This window comes from Lichenostomus cassidix, chromosome 9 (genome assembly GCF_008360975.1).
Source record: "Lichenostomus cassidix isolate B80296 chromosome 9, HeHo_3.0, whole genome shotgun sequence".
NCBI lineage: Eukaryota > Metazoa > Chordata > Aves > Passeriformes > Meliphagidae > Lichenostomus > Lichenostomus cassidix.
The window spans coordinates 15,264,969-15,289,112 of record NC_139490.1 but is presented as its reverse complement, the minus strand read 5'-3'; the positions used below and the strand labels follow the sequence as shown (position 1 = coordinate 15,289,112).

General features: G+C 39.2%; 1 protein-coding gene across 9 annotated transcripts in view; it reads right to left on the bottom strand.

The window, feature by feature from the left end:
• SPHKAP (SPHK1 interactor, AKAP domain containing) overlaps positions 1-24,144 on the bottom strand; it is a 63,576-nt gene that overhangs the window by 14,825 nt on the left and 24,607 nt on the right. For all 9 annotated transcript variants that reach the window (XM_085069565.1, XM_085069573.1, XM_085069574.1 and 6 more), the window contains 3 exons: positions 23,700-23,810; positions 3,758-3,817; positions 718-852 (listed from right to left, as the gene is read on the bottom strand). In XM_085069565.1, coding sequence (XP_084925691.1) covers positions 718-852; positions 3,758-3,817; positions 23,700-23,810 — 306 coding nt within the window. The remainder of the gene's footprint in view (positions 1-717; positions 853-3,757; positions 3,818-23,699; positions 23,811-24,144) is intronic.

The following is a 24,144-nucleotide window of genomic DNA, read 5'->3' as shown; positions in this document are numbered from 1 at the left end:
TGTGCAAAAGATACCCTGGACCCCCTAGGCATTTGCACAGTATCTAACACAAGGTGACCCCATACTGAACCTTTTCTCTTTGGCTGTGAATGCAAAGCAAATATCTACTGATAAAGAGAGTGGGATGAGTGTTATGCTGGATTAACATGTTTATTAGCCTGCTCTTCCTTTCCACCTAAAAAATGTGTCTGAACAGAAAATCAGATAAATTAGTGTGTTAAAAGTAAAACAGAAAAGATAGATTAGATAGCTGCTATGAAATTGAATCAGACTTGAGCATGCACTATATTGTGAAAATGTTACTAAAAACAGATGCAGCCTTAGATCAAACATTCTCCTGCTGTTTCCTCAATCCACGGTCTGTGGGGTTGAAATCTGCGCTTTTGAATCAGTCATCTCCGCCATCAGTGCCTGCCTCCCCTGAAAGATCAAGTGCTAATGTGGCTTAAAGCACTACCAGCTGCAATCCAGACATCTGCAGGATCCAGAGGGAACAGCAAGATCCGTTACCTACCTTTGTGTACATGGTGTGTGCCCCCCACCCTGCACACCACACAGTGAAATCTGTCTAACAAAAGTCTCTTTGTTTTTGTGTTTGCAAACTTCCACTCCTCTCAAACTGATGTCAGGTCTTTGCTTTCAGGTTCCTTTTTCCCATTTTCCAAATTCCGTCATTTGCAGGCATGATGTGATCTTAAAGATGAGTTTGATTCCTACCTGGGGAACCTCATAATCGGCCTGAAGGTTTCCTGATGTTAATCCACTCAGCAGGACTATTTCATTTTCCTTCGGTGGCTGTACATTCATCGAACTGATGAGTTTGGGGAGACTGGGAGAGACGCTGATCAACTTCTGTAGTATGAAAGAGAGATTTTTGCTCTCAGGTAACGAAGTCTGAGTTGCACAGTTGTACTCATAAATATTAAAATCAAATAACTTATAGGCAACCCTTTAGGAAGCTTACTTGAAAGTGTTATTTCAAGTAGATTAAGAATAGAACTGGCAGCATTAAAATGCACATTCTTACTTTTGAGACACCAGACAAGACTAGGATGAGAGTATAAACTTTTGCTTAAGTGTCCAGCAGGACAATCTGCCATCGCTCACATTGTCACGTGCTGAACAGCTTGACTGGCTTGGTGCATCTAAATGCTTCCTACTATATGTGAGTTCCTTATAGACTGTGATAACAGTGTCCCTCTTATGGTCTGAAACACATAAGCTTCAGTAGGTGTGCTAATGAGAACAGGGCAAATCTTCCTGTTTTCCTCCAGGCACATGACTAGCAAGGAACAACTGGAAGTTACCTGGAAATTGCCAGCCAAATCCATGCAATGCTAAACATGGAACAACAGAAATTCTGGAGATCAGGAAATATGCCTTTCTTTGCTCTCACACACCATACCTTCACAACCTTCCATTTGTCATGACACAGTCACCTCCCACGTGTTATACATTTGTTAGGGGTAAAACTAGTAATGGTCACAGCGCCAGTGATGCTACACAGGTGATCTGTATAGCCCCCGTGTGCATGTGCAGGGGACATTTGTGTACAAAGGCCAGGCCAGAAAGACAATACCTACTCTGAGAGTGCAGTTCTGTCTGCCAAGGATCTTGGAGTACTTCTGTGAACAGAGAATCAAGACTGACCCCTCACAGCAGCAGCAGGGTAAATACCACCTCCATTTTTTTTTCTGCACTAACACAGTCCATGTGGCAAAGCCCTTCAGGGAGTGCAGATCTTGGGCACCCAGCCATATGCTTTAGTTACTATCCAAGGCAACAACACTTCACCTTCTTTCATTTTCATCTTCAAAATATTAAGCTTTCAGTACTGTTATTTTTCCTTGGATTGAATTAGATGCACTAAAATTTTCTGGCTTAGAAAAGCTAAATCAATAGTGGAGAACAGTTCACTTTTCAGTGGACTGAGCTTCAGTTGAGACTAAGTATTTTTATGTGACATAACTAAATTCAGTCCTTCAATTCAGTTTGATGTTTCACTGTAGCATTAAAAAGTTTTCATCCTTTTCTCTTTTTCAAATTATAACCTTTCTGTTATCACACACACTTCCTGAAGTATCTCTGTCTTTCTACTGCCTAAATTGCTACATTTTATCGGATTTCTTAGGTAGGAAGTTATGGTATTTTACATATATTTTGCTTCACTTCTTTATCTTTTGTTCAGAAAAAAAAGAAGTCTGAAAACCTGATTATTTTACACAAAGCCTTCTAATTTAACTCACTCCAGGTTCAATCAGTCATACAAAATCCTAACAGTACCTATTTGTAAATCAAGTACCTGTTAGTAAATAGCTATATATTTCATATGAACAACAGCTCTGCTAATATCTTCAAAATTCTTCTAAGAAATGCTTTCACCACACCAGTGTATTGTATAAAATTCCACACCACTCAGTGCTAATTTAGAAAACCAGCTTATTATACACAAAAATTGGGATGAGGGAGTTTCCTCTTGGAGAAAAATGCATAGCACCTGTGTTAGCAGGAGATTTTTATTACCTACACTGAAAAATGAAAACAGATGTCTACTTCTAAAATCGAGGGAGAAACTTTTGGTGTTTCCTCTTATAGCTTTTGTTCTCCAACAAAAACTGTAAACAACAATAAAACCACTGCTTATTAGAAGACAACCAGGGCTTTCTGTGGACTCAGTAAAGTAAAACCTCTCAAGCTGTTCCGCACAGTTAACCTGCTGATTCAATAGAAAAATCATTTTGCTGCAAGATGCCACATTTATTTTTGACAACTGAATTTTCACAGATCCAGGATGCAGAAAAGAGCACAGAAAAACTGCTCCTGCTAACGGATGACTTGCAGCAGGCATCAAAGCCCCAGCACTAGTTGTTCTATGAGATAAAAGTGTTTTCAGCAGATGAACTGTAATGGTTTAATCAAGGAACTCCCTGGGTACTGTCAGGAGATCCTACCTGTGTTCACTCACTACATATTGCTTCTCTACTGGTGTGTCAAACATGGGCACCAAGCCAGGATGATGAAAAGGAACTGATAAAGGAAGATCTAAGCACAAAACTTACACCAGTCCATATCTTTAAACGTGACTTCTGCAGATTTATGGGTTTTTTTTTTTAGCGATATGTGTTTTAAATATCATATCATGATGTAGTTTGTCTCAGTGTTTGTAAAATAACCAAGGTTTTTTATTACTTTTTTAAAACCCCTTTTTTCATAACTTTCAGTTAAACAGATAAAACACACCTTTAGCTCTGTTTTATCTAAACCCCTTCCTCAAGACCACATAATCTACCTATGTGGAGTTTGACTCACTAAGACTGCTCAGCTGAACAAGCCTTAGATGAGTGGAAGATTTTCAAAGGCTTTTTGGGAGTAGGACAGAGAAAGGAACCAGAAACTGGTGGCAGAGCAGGACACCAGAAACTCTTTTTATGTAGTATTAAGCCAGATTTAAAAAAATGGATGTAAGACATGTCCATGTTCACTTCTCCAATAAACGCAAGAAATCTACTCATCTAACTGCTGAGAATTCAGACTGCAACAAACCATTATGTATTTCTGGGATGAGAATAAGAAATACTATGTAACATGGTCCAGTGTTGAGACAGTTTCAGATTCCCTACGCATTGCTCTCTGCAAGGGTTAAGAATCTAGGGTTGGCTTGGATTTGTTAATAGAATTTTAATCTGTATTTGTACTGGAGAGTCCTGGTATGCCTGACTAGATCCACTGTGCATGTTTTTAAGACATAAACAGTTACCTGTTTCACTTGCTCATCACTGCAGTCATCTCTGTTGGCATCTAAATTCACAAAACAAACCTGTAATGAGAGAAAAAGAAACAGCACCTTATAGAGTTGTATTAGAGTGGCAGCAGCCCTTTCAAAGTCAGTATATTTTCATTTCCTAGCCTTGTAGCTCAATCTATGAAGCCTTTCCCAAGTACAAGAAAGGTAGAAAGGTTAGTAAAGAGAACAGTAGAGCAGATGTTAAGAAAGGAGGAAAAAAAGGAATAAAAATAAAGAGTAATGACTTTAACTGCACTGACAATTGGCTTGCCTGATGAATGAGCAAGTGTTGCAAAAACACTGTAATACAGAGGATATTAGTAAAGCTAGAGGAAATGTTAAAAATACATTTGATTGTGCATCAGATAAATTCTTCATGTCTTGCTTTTCCAATGACTTCTTTTCAAGCACTTGTTAAATGTTTCGTAAGTGCAATTGTGAGTTGCTTTTGGAGTTTTTCTGCACGCCACATAAACATTGGAATATCTTTCCAAACTTTCCAGGATGTCTATGCAGAAGTTTAACACTTTATGAAAGTAATTTTTTTAGCCTTGGTTCATTCAACCAGAAGTTTTCAGCACTGCTAACAGGGTACCAGCAGAAGTGCAGAACTTAACTGCCTGGGGAGTACCTGATTCACCAGAAAGTTCTACTTTTGATGATAAGGGTTTTTGCTCCATCTTTGATTATTATGAGTTTCAGTGACCATTTAATGGTAGTGAGATTGACTTAAACAGAAACTTCAGATCTAAAGACCTTTTAATTTCTGAAGACATTTATTTTATTATATGCTCTCTGAAAGCCCATTTTCTAATGAGAAAATCCCTCCTCCAGCTCTGAGTTAGAAAAAGGGACTCCAAAGCTAGAGTGACTATGAAGTTTGTGAGAGTTTGCTGTTGTCCTCATTTAAACCAAAACGTAACACAAATTCAAGGCTCAGCTAAAGCCAACACCTGACTCCAAATAAATTGCAGACCCAAAATTTAACATAGAAGAGCTGAGTGGGTCTTTTTTGCTTCTTTTTCAGCAAAGAGGAAATGCTTCTTTCCCTAATTCTATGTAAATATCCCATAGGAAATGAAAATGCTCTAAATTATCCCCTTCACCAACACTGTTTTGTTAGGCACCCGAGCTCCTGTTGTGTGCCTGCTTTTACACCAAGACAACCCTGATTTCAGTTTATATATGCATATGCCATATGTACAGATTATGGCCATCTGCAGTAACAGCCAGCACAGCAGATGGAAAGATCCAGCCAGTACTCCCATTACAAACCAAAAAAACCCCAAAAAACCAACCAGTGAAAAAGAAAGCTTTTTGCCCTTTACATGAACTTACAAACATGTTTGCCAGTCCTTTTACAATTTTCGCAAAAATATTTGTGCACGATAATGACAACAATCAGGATATGCCACTGTCATCTGCTGAACTTTTAAGAAATGGTTATGAAAATATCTAAGCTACAAAATAGGAAAAATACCCTCTAGCAACATGGTATGGTGGTTATGTAATGTCCTGAACATGTTACAGTGAATTAGGCAAACACTTCTCTTACTTTCTGCTGGGTTTTCACACGTGGGCATTTCACATTATCAGCAATAGGTAGTTACTAAAAAGCATTAGAAAATGACACTCTTGATTTGCCCATGAACTTGCCCACAACAATACAAGATATGAGTTATGAGTCTGCAGGTGCATGGAGGTGTGCTTGCCTAGAGAACCATGAATTTGGCACAGGGTAGGAGTGTGGGAAGGTGTGGGGCCAGTTTTGAGTCGAAGGTAGGACTGTTACTGAGGAGTGTTGAGAAAAAGCTGCACAGGAGCAGTTGTGTCTTTGGGGACATCCCAGCCAAACACCTGATTCTCTGATAAACTTTTGCCCTTTGCTCCATCCATGTTGGGATGATGGCTCATGACTTTGCTGTGATGAACACTGGCACTGCCAGCAGTGACACCGACTGCCATCCTAGAGCAGCCACACAGTCACCTTCTCTGCTTCAGGTGCTGTGCGGCGCATGGAACTCACTACTGCCTCAGTAGAAGAAACCTCAGTACAAGCAGGAATATCTGGTCTTTCAAGTCCCATGATCTTTTTTTTTTTTAATTGATTTTCAGAACCTAATGAACTTGTACTATAAAACCTGTGGCAGTATTGATTCCAGTTTCCAAATACACTTGTCAAATTCCATGGACATTGATTTATTACACTGCCAATGCAGTCCTTTAGCATTTCCCGTTCTGTGGATTTTGCAGTTTTAATTATAGGCAATTCTTTAACAAAAACAGTTTCACAGTGGTGAAAGACACTGAAGAACTCATTTACTTTTTCCCTTTGCTGTGAGCAGGAGGCAGGACTAGATGGAGACGTACTGTAACCATAAATTAACTCTACAGTTCCATCCTGGCATGCTCTGCACTACTGATTCCTTCTAGGAAGTTCACTGTGAGGATGTTTTTGTTGGAGATACTTCACCAGTAGTGCTCAAAGCGAAAATGCTCTATTACAAAAAATCTCTCGCTGTTTTCTACTTACATAGTACAGGTTTTAAGCTCTCCTTAGCTTGCATTGTTTGATTAACTTCTAGTAATTGTCAGGGACACCTCCATCGAAACAAGCCAAAACAACACTAAAGAACAATTAATAATTTTCAGGGTGGAAATACTGCATAGATTATGAAGAAACAGCCACGGTCAGGTCAGGATTTGCTAACCTCAATTTAATTCTGATTTTCTTTTTCTTTGTATCAGATGCAGCTTAGTTTAGCTATAATCCAACCTTCTCCTCATCACAGTATTTTTAAATGTCAGTCCTTTCCCAGCCACTTCTTTATGCTTCATATCCTTGAGTTCCCACAATCCCATTTGCTCAAGAGAGAAAAGTACTGTTCTTTTGGTGAACGTGTACCACTGTAGTGAAATGTAGAACAAAGTAGGATGCTCCATGTCCCTAAGCTATTCAGTACACAGGCACGCTGTAAATAGCAACTCTTGCACTTTGCAGACTCTTGTACATGAATAGAACAGATTTGGGTCTGATCCCCAACCCTCTCATCAAACTCTCCAAGCATTTCTACTAGGATAGTACCAGGCAGGTTATCATCACTAACTTGCTGAGCTCTTACCTTTAAGAATTCTTTACTTTGCAGGATCACAGAAAAAGCAAATATAGAAACTTTGTTTTTGCTTTTCCTTCCCTATTTTGCATGATCATTTCTATAACTGGTAAGAAGTGCCCAGGGTAAATTCTCTAGATCAGTGAAGTCCTGAAATCTGCACTTGAGCTGGTGTAGAAATCATGTTACCTCACTTCTTAAGAGCTATATATTAAGAAATTCCTTTTCATAAAGTATTTAAGGATATGATGTCCACACAGGATATTTTCCTCACTGACAAATGGCCTCAGGATATAGTTAACCTGGAAAGCAAAGTGAGAGCCACAGTCCTGTGTTCTGTGCTGTGAAGGACTATGGTCAAGACTTGTTTGAAGTGCTGCAGGAGGAGGGCTTTTTTCCCCTATAAAATCAGATACATCTACGTTATACCACCCTCCCAAAAAATTTCAATATCTATTTTAAAAGCAAGCAATTTAAACTGAAGAGACAAGACTCAAAAATGAGAACTATATACAGATGGCTAGTGCAACCTGAATTTTACCTCATATGCCCACATTTATGCAATGCAGTATTGCTTCCTGATTCAGTGAACAGGAAGCCTGCAAAAAGGGGCAAAATGATGAAGAATCAGAGTACTGTGTATCTGCCATTTTCTAACATTCAAGACTATGAATTTGTAAACTAAAGGACACTCCTAAACATGGTTTCTGAGTTTCTAATCCATCAATTGCTGATTACCACAACACAGTTGAAGACAGTATCAAAATGGTAGCAGAACTATATCCAGGTGGCACAAATTGCTTCATCCCTGTCATTCCACCACTGTACCCATCCATCTGATCCTCGGTTTTGGCCTAGGTGTCACTAGGAATCTGGATTTTGTGCCCTACACCTCAGCATAGGCTAAATGTGTATGCAGCAGAATTGTGTAGAACTCTCCACATTCTATGCTGTCCTGGTGGGTATGTCAGGATGTAAATGCTGTCTGGAAAATGAGCTTATAGAGACTTTATCTTCCAGGACTGTGCTGTTCTGCTTTTCCCATCCTCTTCCTGACATGTCACTGAGCCAACTCATGCCAGGTACCAATTCAGACATTCCACGACACAGCTAGAGGAAACAACTAGTTTAGGACTGCTCTGTAACCTGCTCATAAAACTCATGTTTAATATCCTTCAAACAGAAGTGAAAAAGGTAATTAGCTCCAGGAGAGATCTCAGGAGAAAGTGGCTCTGAGCAGGCAGTTTGTGGGTGCCAAGTTAAAGTAGTTTAAATGCCTGAACCTGAGGATGTGCAGGATACAACCGAGGGACATGAGAAGGTGAGCAATGGCTGAGCCCAGGACTGAAGGTAGTTTTACGTAAAAAACAAGCTGAAGTCCTGGAGGGAATGCAGTCCTCAAGGGTAGAGAACTGCAGCAGCGACTGCAGCTCCACAGCAGGAAAGGCAGGATCAAACTGTGCTGCCCCTTGCAGCCAGAGCTTTGCCCCATGCCCTGAGTGGTGATTTTGTTCCCTTGAAGTGTTACCACCTGTTGCTGCCCAGAGCCCAGTGGCAGGAGCAGAAGGCAGCTGTATGGCAGGACAGCCAGCTGTGCCCTCTCTGTCCTGGTTTGGGTGACCAGCTCTGAAGCTCTCCCAATGTCACTTTTAAATTAATATGCACCTCAGTGTGCTGCTCTGCATCTTGCCTTGCTCTGTTGTCGCTGTTGAGCAGCTAGCAGAGTAATCAATGCATCGGTTCTCAGTGGCAAGAAGGAATGACCTTTATTGTTTTGATTTCATCACATTTATAGAGTTCTCAAAAGTCACCCAGATTGGTCAGTCAGAAGCCTTCCCCCAGGCCTGATTGGCCAGGCCTGCACTGCCCAAGTTCTGGGACACTGTTCCAAAACATCCAAACTTTATCTTTATTTACAAAACACAAGAAAACCTCTCATGGGAAAAACTGTGCTAGCCACACTCTGTGTCAGTGACATGCGTCTTACACTAATGCAGCAATGTTCTGATTATAGTTTAGCATTATCCTTTGAAATACTAAAGGCTTGGCATTTTAATTCCATGTTGTTTCCCCACCATATTTTGGGCAGGTAGTGTTTATTCTCAGGGTGTGTGTTGTTTCTTATACACTATTATTCTAAACACTTTATCCCTTTTTTTAAGTGTAGGACTGTGAAAGCACAGTTTGTGAAAAGGGTGATCAAATTTTACATCAACTGTGATTGCTATGACAGCTGTTTTAGGGATTTAATGGAATCTTTGACCTCAATAATTTCTGCTCTTAGCAATAACTCCATGATAGGATGGCAGTTCTGGAATTCTGAGTCTATTCTGTTCCTAATTTCATCTCTGCAAGGTAGAAAAACAATACAGTTGCTCTAAACTTCTATTAGACCTAAGTCTGAGTCTCCTGGCTTTAGAAAGATTAGATCTTTGTAATTTCCCCACAGCACAATAACACAATAGAACTGCTTTAAGGCATTGCTCACTGGAATGGTGACTATTTCAGAGAACCTACAGCTGCATGGTGGGCTCCCTCAGGAGCTGAAGTCAGCAAAAGCCTAAGGAAAAAATATTGTTTTACTCTGTATTTCTGAGCCAAAGTAAACTGTAACCCACAGAAAATATCAGAGTGGCAATGTGCCAGACTTTGTCCAGAAATTTGCTGTGAGCTTTGTCTCTTTGAAAATGACCAGAATCACTCATATTTTTGACTTATATTAGGACAGCATAAAATGCCTTTTCCAGCATATTGTATCCATACAGCCAGTTTGTGTGACAGGAGCATTTGTTTTGATGGTTAGCAAAATGCTGATCTGCAAAGCTCTCAGAAAGAACTTCACATTTATTTTCACTTGTCTTATTTATGCTAATGTGATAACTAAATAAAAACTCTTGGACATCTTGCAATATACAGATATAAATGTATATATAAATATATTTCCTGTCTGTAAGGTTCCCTAGTCATTGACCTCTATGTTCTTCAAAACTGCAATTTCTTAAATCTTGTAATCCCAATAGAGTTTCAAGCACTTTTTTTTTAAAGAAAAATAAAAACAAATAGCTGTGAAATGATGATTTCTAAATAAATGTTCTAAAATGTCACATAATATTATCCGTTACCTAATAAGGAAACAAACTAATTCTGGAGATTCTAGGATTTTTTTTGTCATCTTGGTCTGGTAGAACATGTGTGAAAGTAGGCTGATTGCAAAATTTTTTTTGAAGCTTGTGGCTTTGGTCCCTTCACCACAATTATTTACTAAAAGCAAACTTTCATAGCTGATACTTGAGGCTGGTATGGCTGCAATTCTCAGTATCATTTCTACAATATACTCCTGATTCATGTGCTGAAAAGCTGCTGTCAGGTTTTCACTGTGACTCAGGCTTTGGAGAGTAGAATTCTCCTTACATTGCATCTTCAGACATCTGGGGTCTTGGGCAAATTCACAGCATTTCATGGGAATCTTGTTATCAACTACTCTGTGACTGTGCCAGTGAATATGCACATGTTGAGTATAAAAATTCCTTCATAGAAATGACTTTGCACCCATCAAGCCCAGGAGCAATATCCAGCCTAATATTTCTACCCTTTGCTTGTCTCTCACTACCATCACAAAGTTAATTTTTTTGTCTGTCACTATTTTAATTTATAGATTGGCATCAAAAGAAGTTTTTGCTGCAGAAATAAAGTATTACTACTTGTGCAAGACTATAGGGTTAATGTACATTTCTGTAAAGCCTTATATGCCTGCATTAATCTTCTTTTTTTATTTTGATAGGTTTTATTATGCTTATTTATTTTCTTTCTATCTGTCTTCATTTAAATGTTAAATAGAATCTCAGAGTACTAGATAATATAACTGTGACAGTTAATAAAGCCTAGAAATCTGATCTCAAGGCCAGTCCAAATAAAAAAATGATAAATATAAACCAATAAGCCATAATTGATACCATCATTTAGCTTTGCTCAAGTCAATCTCGACTTTTTCCATTTCCTGCATTTGAAAATTGTTAGTATGGAAAAATTATGGTTCCATCAGGCTGTTACAGGAGGTGGTATTTTAAAGGAGGATTTGTTCATGAGCAAAATAATAAGTAGTAACCTGAAATCAGTTTGTGGGTTCCTCAGAAGCCAGTCCTGCACCTTATGCTTTTCCTGCATCCTCTGACCTCCTGCTCAGCAGGGCAAGCCTGTTACTGAAATATTAGCACCACCTGGAACAGTATCTCAGTCATCAGACTGCTCCAGAAAGAAAAAAGATATAATTTTATAAAACAGTGCTTTCAAGTTTTAGACACTTCCAGGGAAAGTATTTCATAGAAATTGTTGAAACTTTCAATTGCCAAAATGCAGTGATGCAATGAAGTTTTAACTGTTGTGGTTAACTACAGGCCAGACTCTGCTAAATAACTCAGCAGAAACAGAGGTCAGTCCCGAAAGGTTTAGCTCAAAATGACTGAAACCATCACTGAATAAGAACACTGTCCCAGTTGCATCAAAGAATATAAAATATTTAATGATTTGGAAAAACAAGCTATTTAACAATGAAACCAAGGTGAAAGATTGACTCCCTGCAGCCCCAAATTCTGATTATCTTGCCAGTGTCTGCCCAGGCTAGTTTTGGTAAGCCAAGAAATATAACTGCCTGTATTCTACAAAGCTAAACAGATGAATTCTTTAATCCTATAAGCAACTGAAGCGGGAAATTATGATGATGTTGATGGTCCATTACTAAATGAATGTTTAGATTTCTGGGACAGTTGATTATTTGCTCACTGTTTCTTTAACACACCTAGATACTTTTATTTCATACAGCATTGCTCTAAACTACTATAAAAATCAATTATTTTTCTCAAAGACATTTGTATGTCATGTAGAAGCACAAAATGAGATTAAAGCATTATAAGTACTTAAATCCATTCCACTTATCTGTGCCCAGCAAACTGTTCTGTGGTGCTCTACAGGATTTTTCATTACTTGAGAAAGATGAAGAAGTAAATGTGGCTAAGCCTAATTAAAAAATGCAAATGATTTTGCTAAACAAAGATGTCAAGTGAAAATACTCCATAGCAGTGACTATGAGGGAATGATTGGACTCAAGTTCCACCTGCTCCAGATCTCTGGGGTGTCTGAACGAGCAGGTATTACCAAGGGGTAAGAGTATCTATTGGCTGGGTAGAGCAAATTGTGCATTATACAACGAGATACAGGCTGTCAGATCAGAAGCTAAAACACCAGTATCTGGAACAGTGTATTTGGTTTTGTTTTTTTAAACGGAGCTAGTTCATTCTTACTTGCTTCTACTATTCTAATTAATTATGCTGATCACTTCATTATAATACCCAATATGTTCCCCTGACCCCCCCATCTTTTTAAATAAAATGTTAGTATGTATAATAGTTCAGTCCATGTATCCCATTTTTGTTCTGTTTTTCACACAGTGGAGCAGGTCTGCTGTGTTTTGCAATCTCCCAGGCTTAGGTGCCTTTTGTGCTGGACTACAGTGGGGGAAGAAGGAATGGGGAGGTGACACTTTGCAGGGCACCAGGAAAAACCAGCAGCTCCATGGCTGTCACACCTGATGAAACTCTTTCTGAAAAACCTCTACTCAAAGCTTTCTGTGAAGGGATTTCAGGACTGTATCCAGTGGATCAGAAACTGTTGTCTCTAGATGAAAAACAGGCCCCTTTTCTCCTCTGATGAAAAAAATTCTGTAGTAAAAGCAGATCATCCTGTAAGATCTCTCTGCTTTTCAGAGAATGAGGTGAGAATTAAGGAGGGAAGTGCACAGGTCTGATGATCGGTTTTGACTGAGCTCAGTCGTATGATAAATATGCACTATTATATACTGTAAGAAATTAGGACTGTAAAATCTAACTAGTCTGGATAATTTCCTCAGCTCTTCCTTTTCTTCACCTGGCCCATCCTGGCCCCAGTCCTTCTTCTTGCTTCCTGGGTCATGAAATTATATTTTCAAACCAAGACCATAATGTTTTCTCCCATTGAAAAGGAATGTTTCATCCTTCCTTTCACAGTGTTTGCATTCAGCACAGAAAATATCCAGCTACTGCTGACCACTGTCACAAGTAACAGAAATTACAGCTTTGTGACAGATACAGTTTGGTGACAGTGATGTTTTCAGTCATTTTTAACCAAACCTTTTGGGTCTGACCTCTGTTTCTGCTGCAGTAGACTTGCACAGCATCTGTCAGCTCATGCATGCTTTACAAATTGCAGGGCAGCTCTGCCCCAGCTGTCAGACAGGTTATAAATAGGTAGAGCTCTGAGGCAGCAAGATTACTTGAAAAAGAAGGAATAGTACAGGTTCTTGTGCTTATGAATCGGTCCGGAAAACAGCTGGTTGTCTGACTGGCTGTGTCAGTGCTGAGATTAGAAAAGTCTGTTTATCTATGTATTAACATCTTCAGGTTAACTTTTCAGCAGGTTGAGGTATAAGCTCTGACTGCCACTTTCCCCTCAGTAGACTTTAATAAAGTGTGTCTCTGTCTGGTTTCTCTGTCGTATGAGGAAGGTCTGAGCTCACATCCCTACAACTTCCCAGTTTCATCTGTATTCATGAAACCTGTAGGAACTCTAACTCTGGAACCTCTGGCCTACTGTCAAGTTTGACAGATATCATCCAATAAGGTCAGAAATGACTACTTCACTTGAGCCTAAAATTATTTCTGTTGGCAAACAGGCAACTAGAAAGTCTAATTATGCATCTTTACTGAGGCTCTAATCCTAGGTATTCTCTTGATTATTTAAAAAAAATATAATCAAACTAATTTAAATATAATTCAACTAGTCTGTCAAACTATTTTAGTGCACACAAATCCACAGCTGCTTTGGGACAATGTTTTGCCTAATTACATGTATTTTTGGACAGATTTAGGTCTTTCCCCAGTTGAGGTCTGTTTTACTGAGTTCCAGCATCCAATATGAAACAGTAAAGCCAAATAATTCCCTCTCACAGAGTACTTTAAACACTTTGAAAAAAAAAAAAGGATGCAGTGTGGATGTGTGGATCTGGAAGGACTTCGTTTACCCAAATACACTGTTTAAGGACCAAACGGGGAAATTCTTTCAACTCCTTGCAGTAGATAAAGTGATTTTTACTGGGAAAACTCATTTTGGTGGATTTGATACTAATTCTTCCCATACACTTAGAAAAAAATACTTAAAAATATTACTACCCATATCTGCATATTATCAGTTGAAAAGAGCATGAAATATCTCAGTTAAACTTCTACTGCAATCTGGAGGAGGTGGCTATCACATCAGAATTATTGAATCCATCCCTAATCCCTGTGTGTCAGGCAGAAATACCTGTACTTCTGCACACTCATCCATTCTCAGAAGTGCTGCATTCCCAGAACCAGACCTTAGAGCTGCTAAAATCATAGATGTTTTTCTACTAAATTACATAGCAGCTGACAGAAATAAAGATCTGTCCACGAGTCAGTTGGATTATTAGCTTTATTATTACCATTTTTAAACTTTGCAATTTAAAAGAATAGTTGTTTGTTCCACATACTTGGTTGCATACATGGCTGGAGGAAAAAAATACCTGAATAATACTTTTGAGACATTTAGAACAAACCCCTGGAATAAAACAAGAATCTCCTAGCTTTCAACTTCTTGTATCTGAAATAGTAAAGCTGGAAATTAGAAAGGTTTTCTGGTCTGAACTTCTTTCCCTAGACAAGCTTCTACCAGGATAGCATCTACTTTCTTTAGATCCATCTTAAATCTGTAGGTCTAAACTCATATGACAGAAAGGGGCCCAGGAACCTCTATAGTGACAATTAAAGTCAGGGCTTCTGTAGTTCCCAGTCTCTTGGCAGAAGACCAAAAGATGAGAAATCTTGGCATCTACCTGACGATTGGATTGGATCTTTTTGGAAAAGGAGCTGGAAATCTCAGCCTGAACTAGGTTCCTGCAATACTGTAAGAAGCGGTGTTTTAGGTAATTTCAGTGACACTGAAATGTGCAGTGTGATCTCTGTTCTCTGACTTACACAGATACTTAGAGAAGGTAAATATCTCTACAACACAGAAACCTCTATCCCTGCTTTTTCATATCCCTGGGAAACTTCTCTCAGTGTAGCTAGGAAAAAAATCCATATGGTAATACAGTGATGATAAACTGGATGTTGGATGGACAGCTGCAGTGGATCCTTCAGTTCAAAGGGCACATGAACACACCCTTTGTCTACACAAAGTCCTGAGAGAAACACTCTGGAGAAGAAAACATCTGTGGCAAAACACTCAGCTGCAGCTAAGTGCAACCCACAGTGGAAGCTAAGGTTCCATGCTAAGAGCACAAAGCCATGCAGAACTGCCAACCCTGGTATGTCCCTTAACTTCTCAAACTAGCATGGGGCTTCTGTGTTTATCTGTGTGATAAACAACTGCTCATTCTCACTCAAGAGGAGCTCTGCTGCCACAGCCAGCAGCACCTCAGCTGCAGCAGAGGCAATTAGACACCCTGCCTGGGGGCACACAGTTCCTGCACCCACTCAGGCCCACTCACACATTTCCCAGCTATTTAAAGCTATAACTGTGCAGTCACACTAGACACTAATGAAGAAGAAATGAGGATTATCTGAAGCAGGAGTGTACACACGTGGCCTTCTTTTGCATAAGGTTTCATAATGCCTTATGTGTCATCTTCATTCATCTTCCTTCTGGTTTTATAGTAGGCTTTAAAATGCCTTCATGCAGAACAGTGAGGCTTGTGACACCTTCATTATAAAGCATGTCATGGAAAAGACACTTCCCTATGATTTCTGGGAAAGAAAAATCTCAACCATTAACAAACTACTCACTGAAATGTGTGAGTTTCAGGTAATATTCTTCAGAGTGTTCTCCCACTTTTTTTTTTTTTTCATTACTATTATTTTGCCTCCTATTACTCCACCTCAGAGTAGTTTTGGGAAACAGGCAGGATTTTGTTTTGTGTCTTGCTATTAACACAATTGGTGTGCTGTCTTGTGATGGAAGAATGCAATCTGGTAATTTCCAAGTGTTTCCTTGAGCGTAGAGATAAACATCTAATAAAGAAGTATATATGGTATATATAGTATATAGTGCTTTAAGGATTGATATCTTTTTGTGAAGATCTGCAATATTATAAGAAATAAGGAAACTGAAAATTACCAGGTGTTGTTTTTTTGTTGCAGGTATTTGTTTTTAGATTACAGTTTCTTTTCCTCCACTGACTAAATTCTGGTGATTTATTTTCACTGCCATTAGCTCTCAATGGCAGTGAAAATAATTTTTGGGGTTTTTTGGGGTCATTAGCAGTTATCACTAATATGCAGAGTGCAAATTTTTAGTAGGTAGGAGACTGGAAATGGTATGAGATGTAGCTCTCTCCTCCATGTACAGTAAAATCAGATCTTTTATATTTAAATGGTTAAAGATGATCTTGAGTTGGAGTATGTCTTATATGAGGTATTTGAAATAGCCTGATAGTGACTCAGAATTAAAAAAAAAAATGTTTCTGGAAGACAGAGCTAATCATCCATTAGCATTTGGATGCAGTGCTTGTCTTGCATTAATTTCCATGCTTGCCAAAATGATTCTGGCAGAGGAACCAGCTGTGAAATGTAGAAATTAAAATATTAGTTTGGAAGTATTAGATATGCCCTGTAGCTGCTTGCAAAAGGATTTACATGAATGAAAATGTGAGGCAGCAGTATTACCCAGGTGGCAGAATTTCTGTCCCCACTTTTCTCCTCGTCCACCCTGCTGTATTTGCTGAGAATGATGTCACATGTATGGAACATCCTTTGGGTCACCTGGGGTCTGCTGTCCCAGCTTGCTGTCACCCCAGTGAACTCACTGGTGGGGGCAGTACAAGGGAAAAGGTCTTGGCTCTGTGCAAGCCCTGCTCAGCAATAATAAAAGCATCTCTATATTGTCAGCCCTGTTCGGCACAAATCCAAAGCACAGCCTTACACCAGCCACTGGGAAGAGCATTACCTCCAGCCCAGCACACAGGGGTAACCTCAGAGTGTGAAGCAGCTCAGGCCCATCTTCAGCACTGCAAATAACTCAAAAGGCTTCATGACAGGTACCCCTCAGCTTTACAGTGGTACCTTACTTATTTCACCAAAGTGAGATCAGGCTACCATCAAAAAATCCATTCTTGTCAAAGCAGCACAATGGCACTCTAGTGACAGTTTCTCTGCTCAAAATTACAAGAGGATTCAAGGCTGCTCAGGGAAACATCAGCTTGAAATCAAGTCCAAGCCTTCCTTCTGTTGTGCAGTCTTTGCATGATTAGAGAGAAGCAATTTCCTAGCTGTGAGCGGAGGAACTCTTTTTCCTATTCTTGCCCTGTATTTTCATTGGACACCCACAAAATACACATTACTCCTTTCAGGTTCTGTGTAAAAATCTCTTCTGTGAGCTGCACAACTGCTATCTAACATGAGATGAGGTTTCCAACCACTCTTCTTGCAGGTCCTAATGGAGTGTTTCTAAAAGCAAACAACTCAGTGCATCTCCTGTGAGTCACCCAAGTTCACCTAACTAAGGTCCTGACATGAGTTTCCCCTGTCCTGCCAGCCCAGCAACAATTCTTTTAGGTACACCTTGTATGTTGTTAGAAGGATGCATTATACTGCTCTCCTTCCAGCATTTTTAGCAGTAATGTGTCTGAAATTTAGTCGAAATTTTTCTTCAGAAGGTGCTTATCTCAAATGACTTGGTGGATTTATGGTTCTTGATATTTTAGAAACTATCCGTATTTTAATGGCTGGACTGCATTAATGAATCTTCCCAAGTTATCTCTTCATAATCCATTGCTTCAAAACCAGCTGTGAATATTTTCTTCCTATTAAAGCTTATTCCTTTGGGTTTGATGTAATTAATTGCCACTTATGACTTAGAGAAAATATTCCAATAAATATTTATGCCACATGTACCATCTACTCTCTCCAGTGCCCTGTATACTTAATGTTTAACAAATTTCTGCGAACCTCAGCCTGCAATTCATGTTAGAGGGAGCCCGTGGTTATAACAGCAGCAACAGCCACAGATGTCCACTCTGGTGGACAAGAACCTCATTTCTTTACAAAGCAGGTCATGGAGGCACTGAGAATATGCCAGAGTGGAATGCTGGAGAGGATACAGCTGCAATGCCATGCTTGATCCTCCCAGTGTTTATTTATAGCTTTGTCAGAGTAAGGTTAAGCATGAGCTTCTCTTAAGCACAGACAGAAAACCACTGCAGTATGAGACTGTCACGGAGGGACAGCAAAGAATATGGCAGATCTAGACAGAAGATTAAATAGTGTCCAAGTCTGAAGTGACAGGAAAAAGGAGAAAATCTATTGTCAATCTTTCACACTCTGAAATCCATGAGGCAGCTTTTGGCTGCTGTATGATAGACGTGCGGTACTGAAAATGTGGGAATTCAACCCTTTAAGGGCATATTTAAATTCTGTCTTAACATTAGCTCATATGTGAAGATATATTTTTCAGAGCCAACTATGTGCAAGAGCAGAAAGTGAAACATATTTTACAGATTATACAAGTAATCCTTTCAGTGGTCTTTTAAGCAAGTGCTCCGTCTGCCTGCACTGTACTCCGAAAGGCAGAGAGCAACTGGTGAAGAGGAGGGGATTTATTTCCCTGTGCAAGCCAGACAGGGGCTCTCTGTACAATTCCTTACCACAGCAGCGTGAACACCCACACATGCCTGAGAAAGGACTACAACTCACTGCCACGATTTAGCCCGCTGCTGTTGATTCCTGCACCTTGTCAGGATGTAATTAAGGTTTTGTCAAGATGAATAGGAAGATGAGACTTAAACCTAAAAATATCTCTAGTAATTATGGTTTAGATCTGGAAAGCAATGGATGGATTTTGATTTCTGAGAGAGACAATACTGCTCCTGAAGATGGTTGAGTAATTGTGGAGTGAAAGGTAAAATAAACACCCTTGTAATTCCCTGCCTATGACATAGTGCTGAGGTGTGCAAGCAATCTCATGAGGGAGGGAAAAGGTCTTAGTATGTAGGTGTGGTGATTTTAGGAAGAAAAATAGGGCTTTGCTATGTTTACTAGGAAATGTAAAACTTCATTCAAACACCATAAAACGAAGCACCTGTCTCAGCTGTGCATGGTCACTGTTCAGGAATGCACATGGCTTTGTTTTAAAGAAAGCCAACAAACAAAAATCTCCTCCTTTGGGATTCAAGATCGCACTTCTGTATTGGCCTGCGTAAAGAGCCTTGTTGACTACCATCAGTACTGGGAATAACCCTTCTTTCTGAGCTCCTGTAAGACAACACCTCCACTCTTCAGTGAGGGCATGCTCTCATTTTTGGACACTGAAGAACATATTGGATACAGGGACCCTGACTAAGGGAGAGAAAATGTCCCTGACACAGTGTGTCCACTATTGTTAGCAAGTTACCTGGAAGTAATCTAGTATCAAAGACTGATATAAAATATGAATCTGTATATTTGTACCCAAACATCCAAAGATATGTAGTGTCATATCTTTAAAAAGACTTGATTGAAGAAATGAATGAAAACCACTCATAATCTACTTTAATTCAAGTGAAAGCTGCTGTCCTTTTTTCCCCTCAAAATACACCTTGCCAAGGATTTTTCCTTTCTGCATATGTTATCATTCAGTTTGAATTAATTTGTGGGAACTGCTTCCTGGATGTTTTTGTTCCATCCCTTGAGTGAGCACTGGCATTTATCTGACAATATGGTGAGATGATTCAAGGAAGAATTGGCTAGAAAAACTAATTTCTTAATTTCACAGTTACTTTTCTCTCTGAATTGATTTACTTCACATTTGTACAAATGCCAGGGCAGTAAAAGAGATGAAACAGGAGCTAGAGGAGGAGGTGAGATCACAGAAGCCCTGATTTGACCAGCTCAAATTAGTACATAATGGCATCCTTAACCTCCTCCTGAAGCTGTTTAAAAGCTTGGTGGCTCAACTGCAGTGGAAGTGATAATGCTGAAGTACCTGCTTAGGATACCAAAGCCATGCAGTTGCAAGGCAAGCAGCCAGCTCTGAAAAGCCAGCTGCTATGATGGCAAAATGACATTCTTCACTGTCTCAGTAAACAGAGAGATCACAGACAATGTGATCCATCATCACATCACCTGTTTGCTTTGGTAACAATCTGGTTTCTCTCTCACTTGTCACTTCATTAATGTAAGCATTGCTTCCCTTCTTTGAGAAGCTCCTGGACTGGGAACATTCTCCTGCACTCAGCTAACCAAATCACAACCCTAAACTGTAATTCTTCCTCTTTCTGTGCAGCAGATGGATGAGGGTTTTCCATGTGGCACAAGCCCACTCAGTGGTTGTTGCTGCCTCCACTGTCCCACTTTCCACAGTCATGTTGTTCTGCACTCCATGTGCTTCCACCATCATCATCAGGCCACTTCCAGAAAAAGTGCCAATGGCACAGGGGCACACAAAAGCAGCCAACAATTAGATGAGAGGGTGTTTTACCATGACTGAATCTGACTGAAGTTTGGGCTGCTGTCCTTGTCCTTTCCCTCTGCTCTGGCCATGTGCTCCTGCTGCTCCCTTGGGCTGGACCTAGCCAATATACAACTCCCTACATCTGTGTGTACAGCCTGAATTACATATATCCCTGTATGGAGCATTCTGGAGTGAGCAGTTATGTAGTTACAGAGTAGGAGCACTTGCAAATGGAAAAGCTGGACTATTTCAAGGATGTTTCAAAACCTTTAACACTTTATTGAAACTGTTCTCTCATCCATCTGCCTGCAAAGCCAGTTTTTTTTCTCAGCTTTAAGGAGATTTAAACTAATTTAAAATAAGCCATTGCCACATCCTGACTAAATGTTATCTTGTTATACTAAAGAAATGAGCACTGGTTTTTAGTGTTTTGTTTTAACTGAAGGGCAAGTATCTTCCATACCTATCACTGCCAGTTAGAGGTGTAAAGTTCATGTTTCTGCTTCTCCAGGATATTTGACAAATTTGCAGGATTTCTGCCAGGCTGGAAATCCACAACACCTCACACAAAGGCACACTGCTTGGGAAGGAAGGGTCTACCTTCCTACATCAGTGGTTCTCAAGGACAATTCCACATTAGGCTGTGTGAAATGGGAATGTCTGTCTCCCAGCCTCCCTGTTGGGACAAGATGGTCATGCAATGACTGATGGGGCATGATGATTTTGTGGGGAGACCATTGTAGCCTGGGTCCATTTTGAGAGAAAATCTTTTTTTCAATGCAAATATAATTTCTAATGGCTTTTCGACTATTTATGTTGCCAGCCTGGAGCACAAAAGGCCACAGAATTTCTGTAAAATTCACTACTATAAGTATCTTGATCTAAATGAATGCCAAATCTCTTGCAGGACTGTACCATCTTTTTTTTTTTTCTTCATTTAGTGTTATATCCTACTTTTTTCCTAAGTAATAGTTTCAGGACTATTTTCTTTAAGAATTCCTAAAAGGTAATTAAGATACATCTTTAGCTGTGTGGCAATGCCACTTTAATAGTGGAGATGTTGTAAAAACATGGCGAAGAAAAATGTTAAATCTTAGCAACTACTAGAATAAAGTTGTAATTGACATTTCTGGGTGCAAGATGAAAAGATTGTGCTTTAGCAGAGTCCAATGATAGAAGAACCTATAAATCACCTAATTAAGGAAGAATTTAAATTTCTTAACTTGTATTAACATAAGCCAACCACAAATATTCAGCACTGGTAATTAATCTAGATCTAGATCTTTGGAGAGAAAGTAGGGATAAAGTATGTATCCATTCTTTCCTTTCAAATAAGGTCTTCTTTAAAAGCATGTCCAGAGCAGGAAAGATTTGTCATAGGTCCAGAGAAAGAAAGCTGGCAATAGTGGAGTAAGCAAAGGTATATATTTTTATGTGAAACTACATTTATTTTATGAGGTGTCTCCATGGGGTAATGTCACATTACAGATATTTTAATTATATTTATAAATCACTGTGCGGAGTTTATGAGTGATTACATTTCACAAATCCATGTATTTTATTCTATTAGGTAGATTTTGATTAAGCTCTCATTCAGTAGAAACAAACAAAACAAGACTTCCATAATTAAACTACTTTTAAAATTCTACCCGTTTATATTAGCAGGAAACTACATTTTCTAATCTGCAGTGGTAAACTGCTGCTAAACAGTACCATTGCTAATTGAAATAAGTTTAATAAAATGTTTAGCAATTAGACAAATACCCTCCAAAGAGGAAAAAAAAACCCCGCTTATAATATTGGTGTAGAGGAAAAAGCTTTGATTCTGAAATTTAAAAGTTCAACCTTTTAAATTAGACAGCATGGCAAAATCAGACAATACTGCTTGAAACAAAGAGGGGAGCAATGGCATAATCTTTCTATAAGAAGTTATCTTTGCTTGGTATGTCTAACTTATTGGAGATAGATACAATCTCCTCCAAGATTCTGCGGAAAATTAAGCAAAAAGTCAAAGCTCAACAGGTCAAAAAGCAAGCCGTAATTAATTAATTTATATTATTATTTGAAGTAATAATTTCCTCTGAGAAAATAAGTTTGGGTTTTTTTAGAATATTAAATACTAAATAGTAAAATTAGGTGACGGTGGTCAATATGCTTTGCATGAAAAGTAATCCCTATATCAAATAACAAGGACACCACTACCTGCCTGATGAACCTGCTTTGGCTAAGAAGGTGTTCAGGTTCTCCCCTTGTATGGTTGCTCACTCCCACACTGGGATTAGCTTGTGTATTTTGCTCACTCTGTCTCATGGAAACTGAGACAGTGCTCAGTATGACTGAATTGATCCCAGTAACCTCTGAGCATATCGCTAACTTTGCTGCAATTCCACTCTGTGTCACTGCTGCTGCTCTGGGGCATTCTGCACCAGCCCAGGCAGGATGCAAAGCCTCCAGTCATCACCTCCACGGGATGAGGATTTGCTTTCCTGGCAGTAGCAGTCTGGGTTCACTGCATGGAGCTCAATGCCCATGTCCTTGAGGGAATCCCAGCAGACTCCATGAGAGCCCTCAGCTGCTCTTTAGGTTGTGCGCAGTGCAAGCAGTGATGGAAACCTTTTACCTGAGATAAACCTGATCTTTTGTAAAGCCCTTCTTTGCTCACTGAGACAAGGGAATAGCATTCAAATAGGATTCTGAGTAAAGATCTGCTCTCCTGAGTCCTTCATCAAGTAAAACGTTACTAAAAACATAGCAATGTATTTTCATTCAGTTTCACGTAGATAGTTTGTAAAGCAACAGAACTCCTATTTCTTCATGGACATTGTTAAACAAAAGCTGATCTTAATTGCATTAGAACCCACAATAATGAGATTTAAATTCAATTTCAAGTGCAAAATAATTCTGAGTTCTTCAGCAGCTTCTCCTCATCTAATATGGAAAGAGTTTTTCTCTTTAATTGTGTCTCTGCCTTCAGGAACATTGAGCAGCCTTTTAAACATCTGCTCTTTCCAACCTGCCACTTAACAAGTTATGGTTTGGAATAATTTTCTCTTTGGCTTATTTTTCTCTCTTGTGAGTTGCAAATTATGAACATAAAAAAGATACTGAGAGCCACCAAAATCTGAAAGCCAAATGTGGGGAAACTTCTGCAGTGATCTTTATTAATGTGCTCTGTATAGTAATCTGTATTTTTAGTTTATATGCTTGCTTTTAAAAGAAAGCTAGAAATTACAGACTTTTTTAGTCTAACGTACTGCTGTCAGCCCCACACCCTACCCAAGTAACTCTCAAGGGACTTTTCTCCAGAGGAGATGGCAGTGAATACTTACTGAGGCACAGTTGCTTTCCGACTTGTCTTCTAGAAAGCCAATTTGGCATGGTGTCCTCTGATTCTGCAGCCAGTAGTCTGTTGATTCTAGCAGACTGTTACTGCAGAGAATCTGTTAAAACAGTTAAAAATAGTTAAAATAATTACAAATTTTTCTGAGTCCTCTTGTGCTTTGGGGGACTGAACCCTATTGTTGTAACTCAACGGAAATTTTGCCAACAAAATTTGGGGGAGGTCTTGGAGGAAGATGGACCTCTGTTTAGTTTGGACCCACTCAGTTACTGCACCTGAAGTCAAATTTACTTATGTATCCCCTAAAGTATTAGCCTATTTTCTTTCAGAAGCAAGAGACCTTGAAGATACTTGAAGGGAATGCCTATATCAAATATTTTTATTGGAAAATATTGCTATGAGTTTTGTTCTGTGTTAAAGTGATAAACATAGAT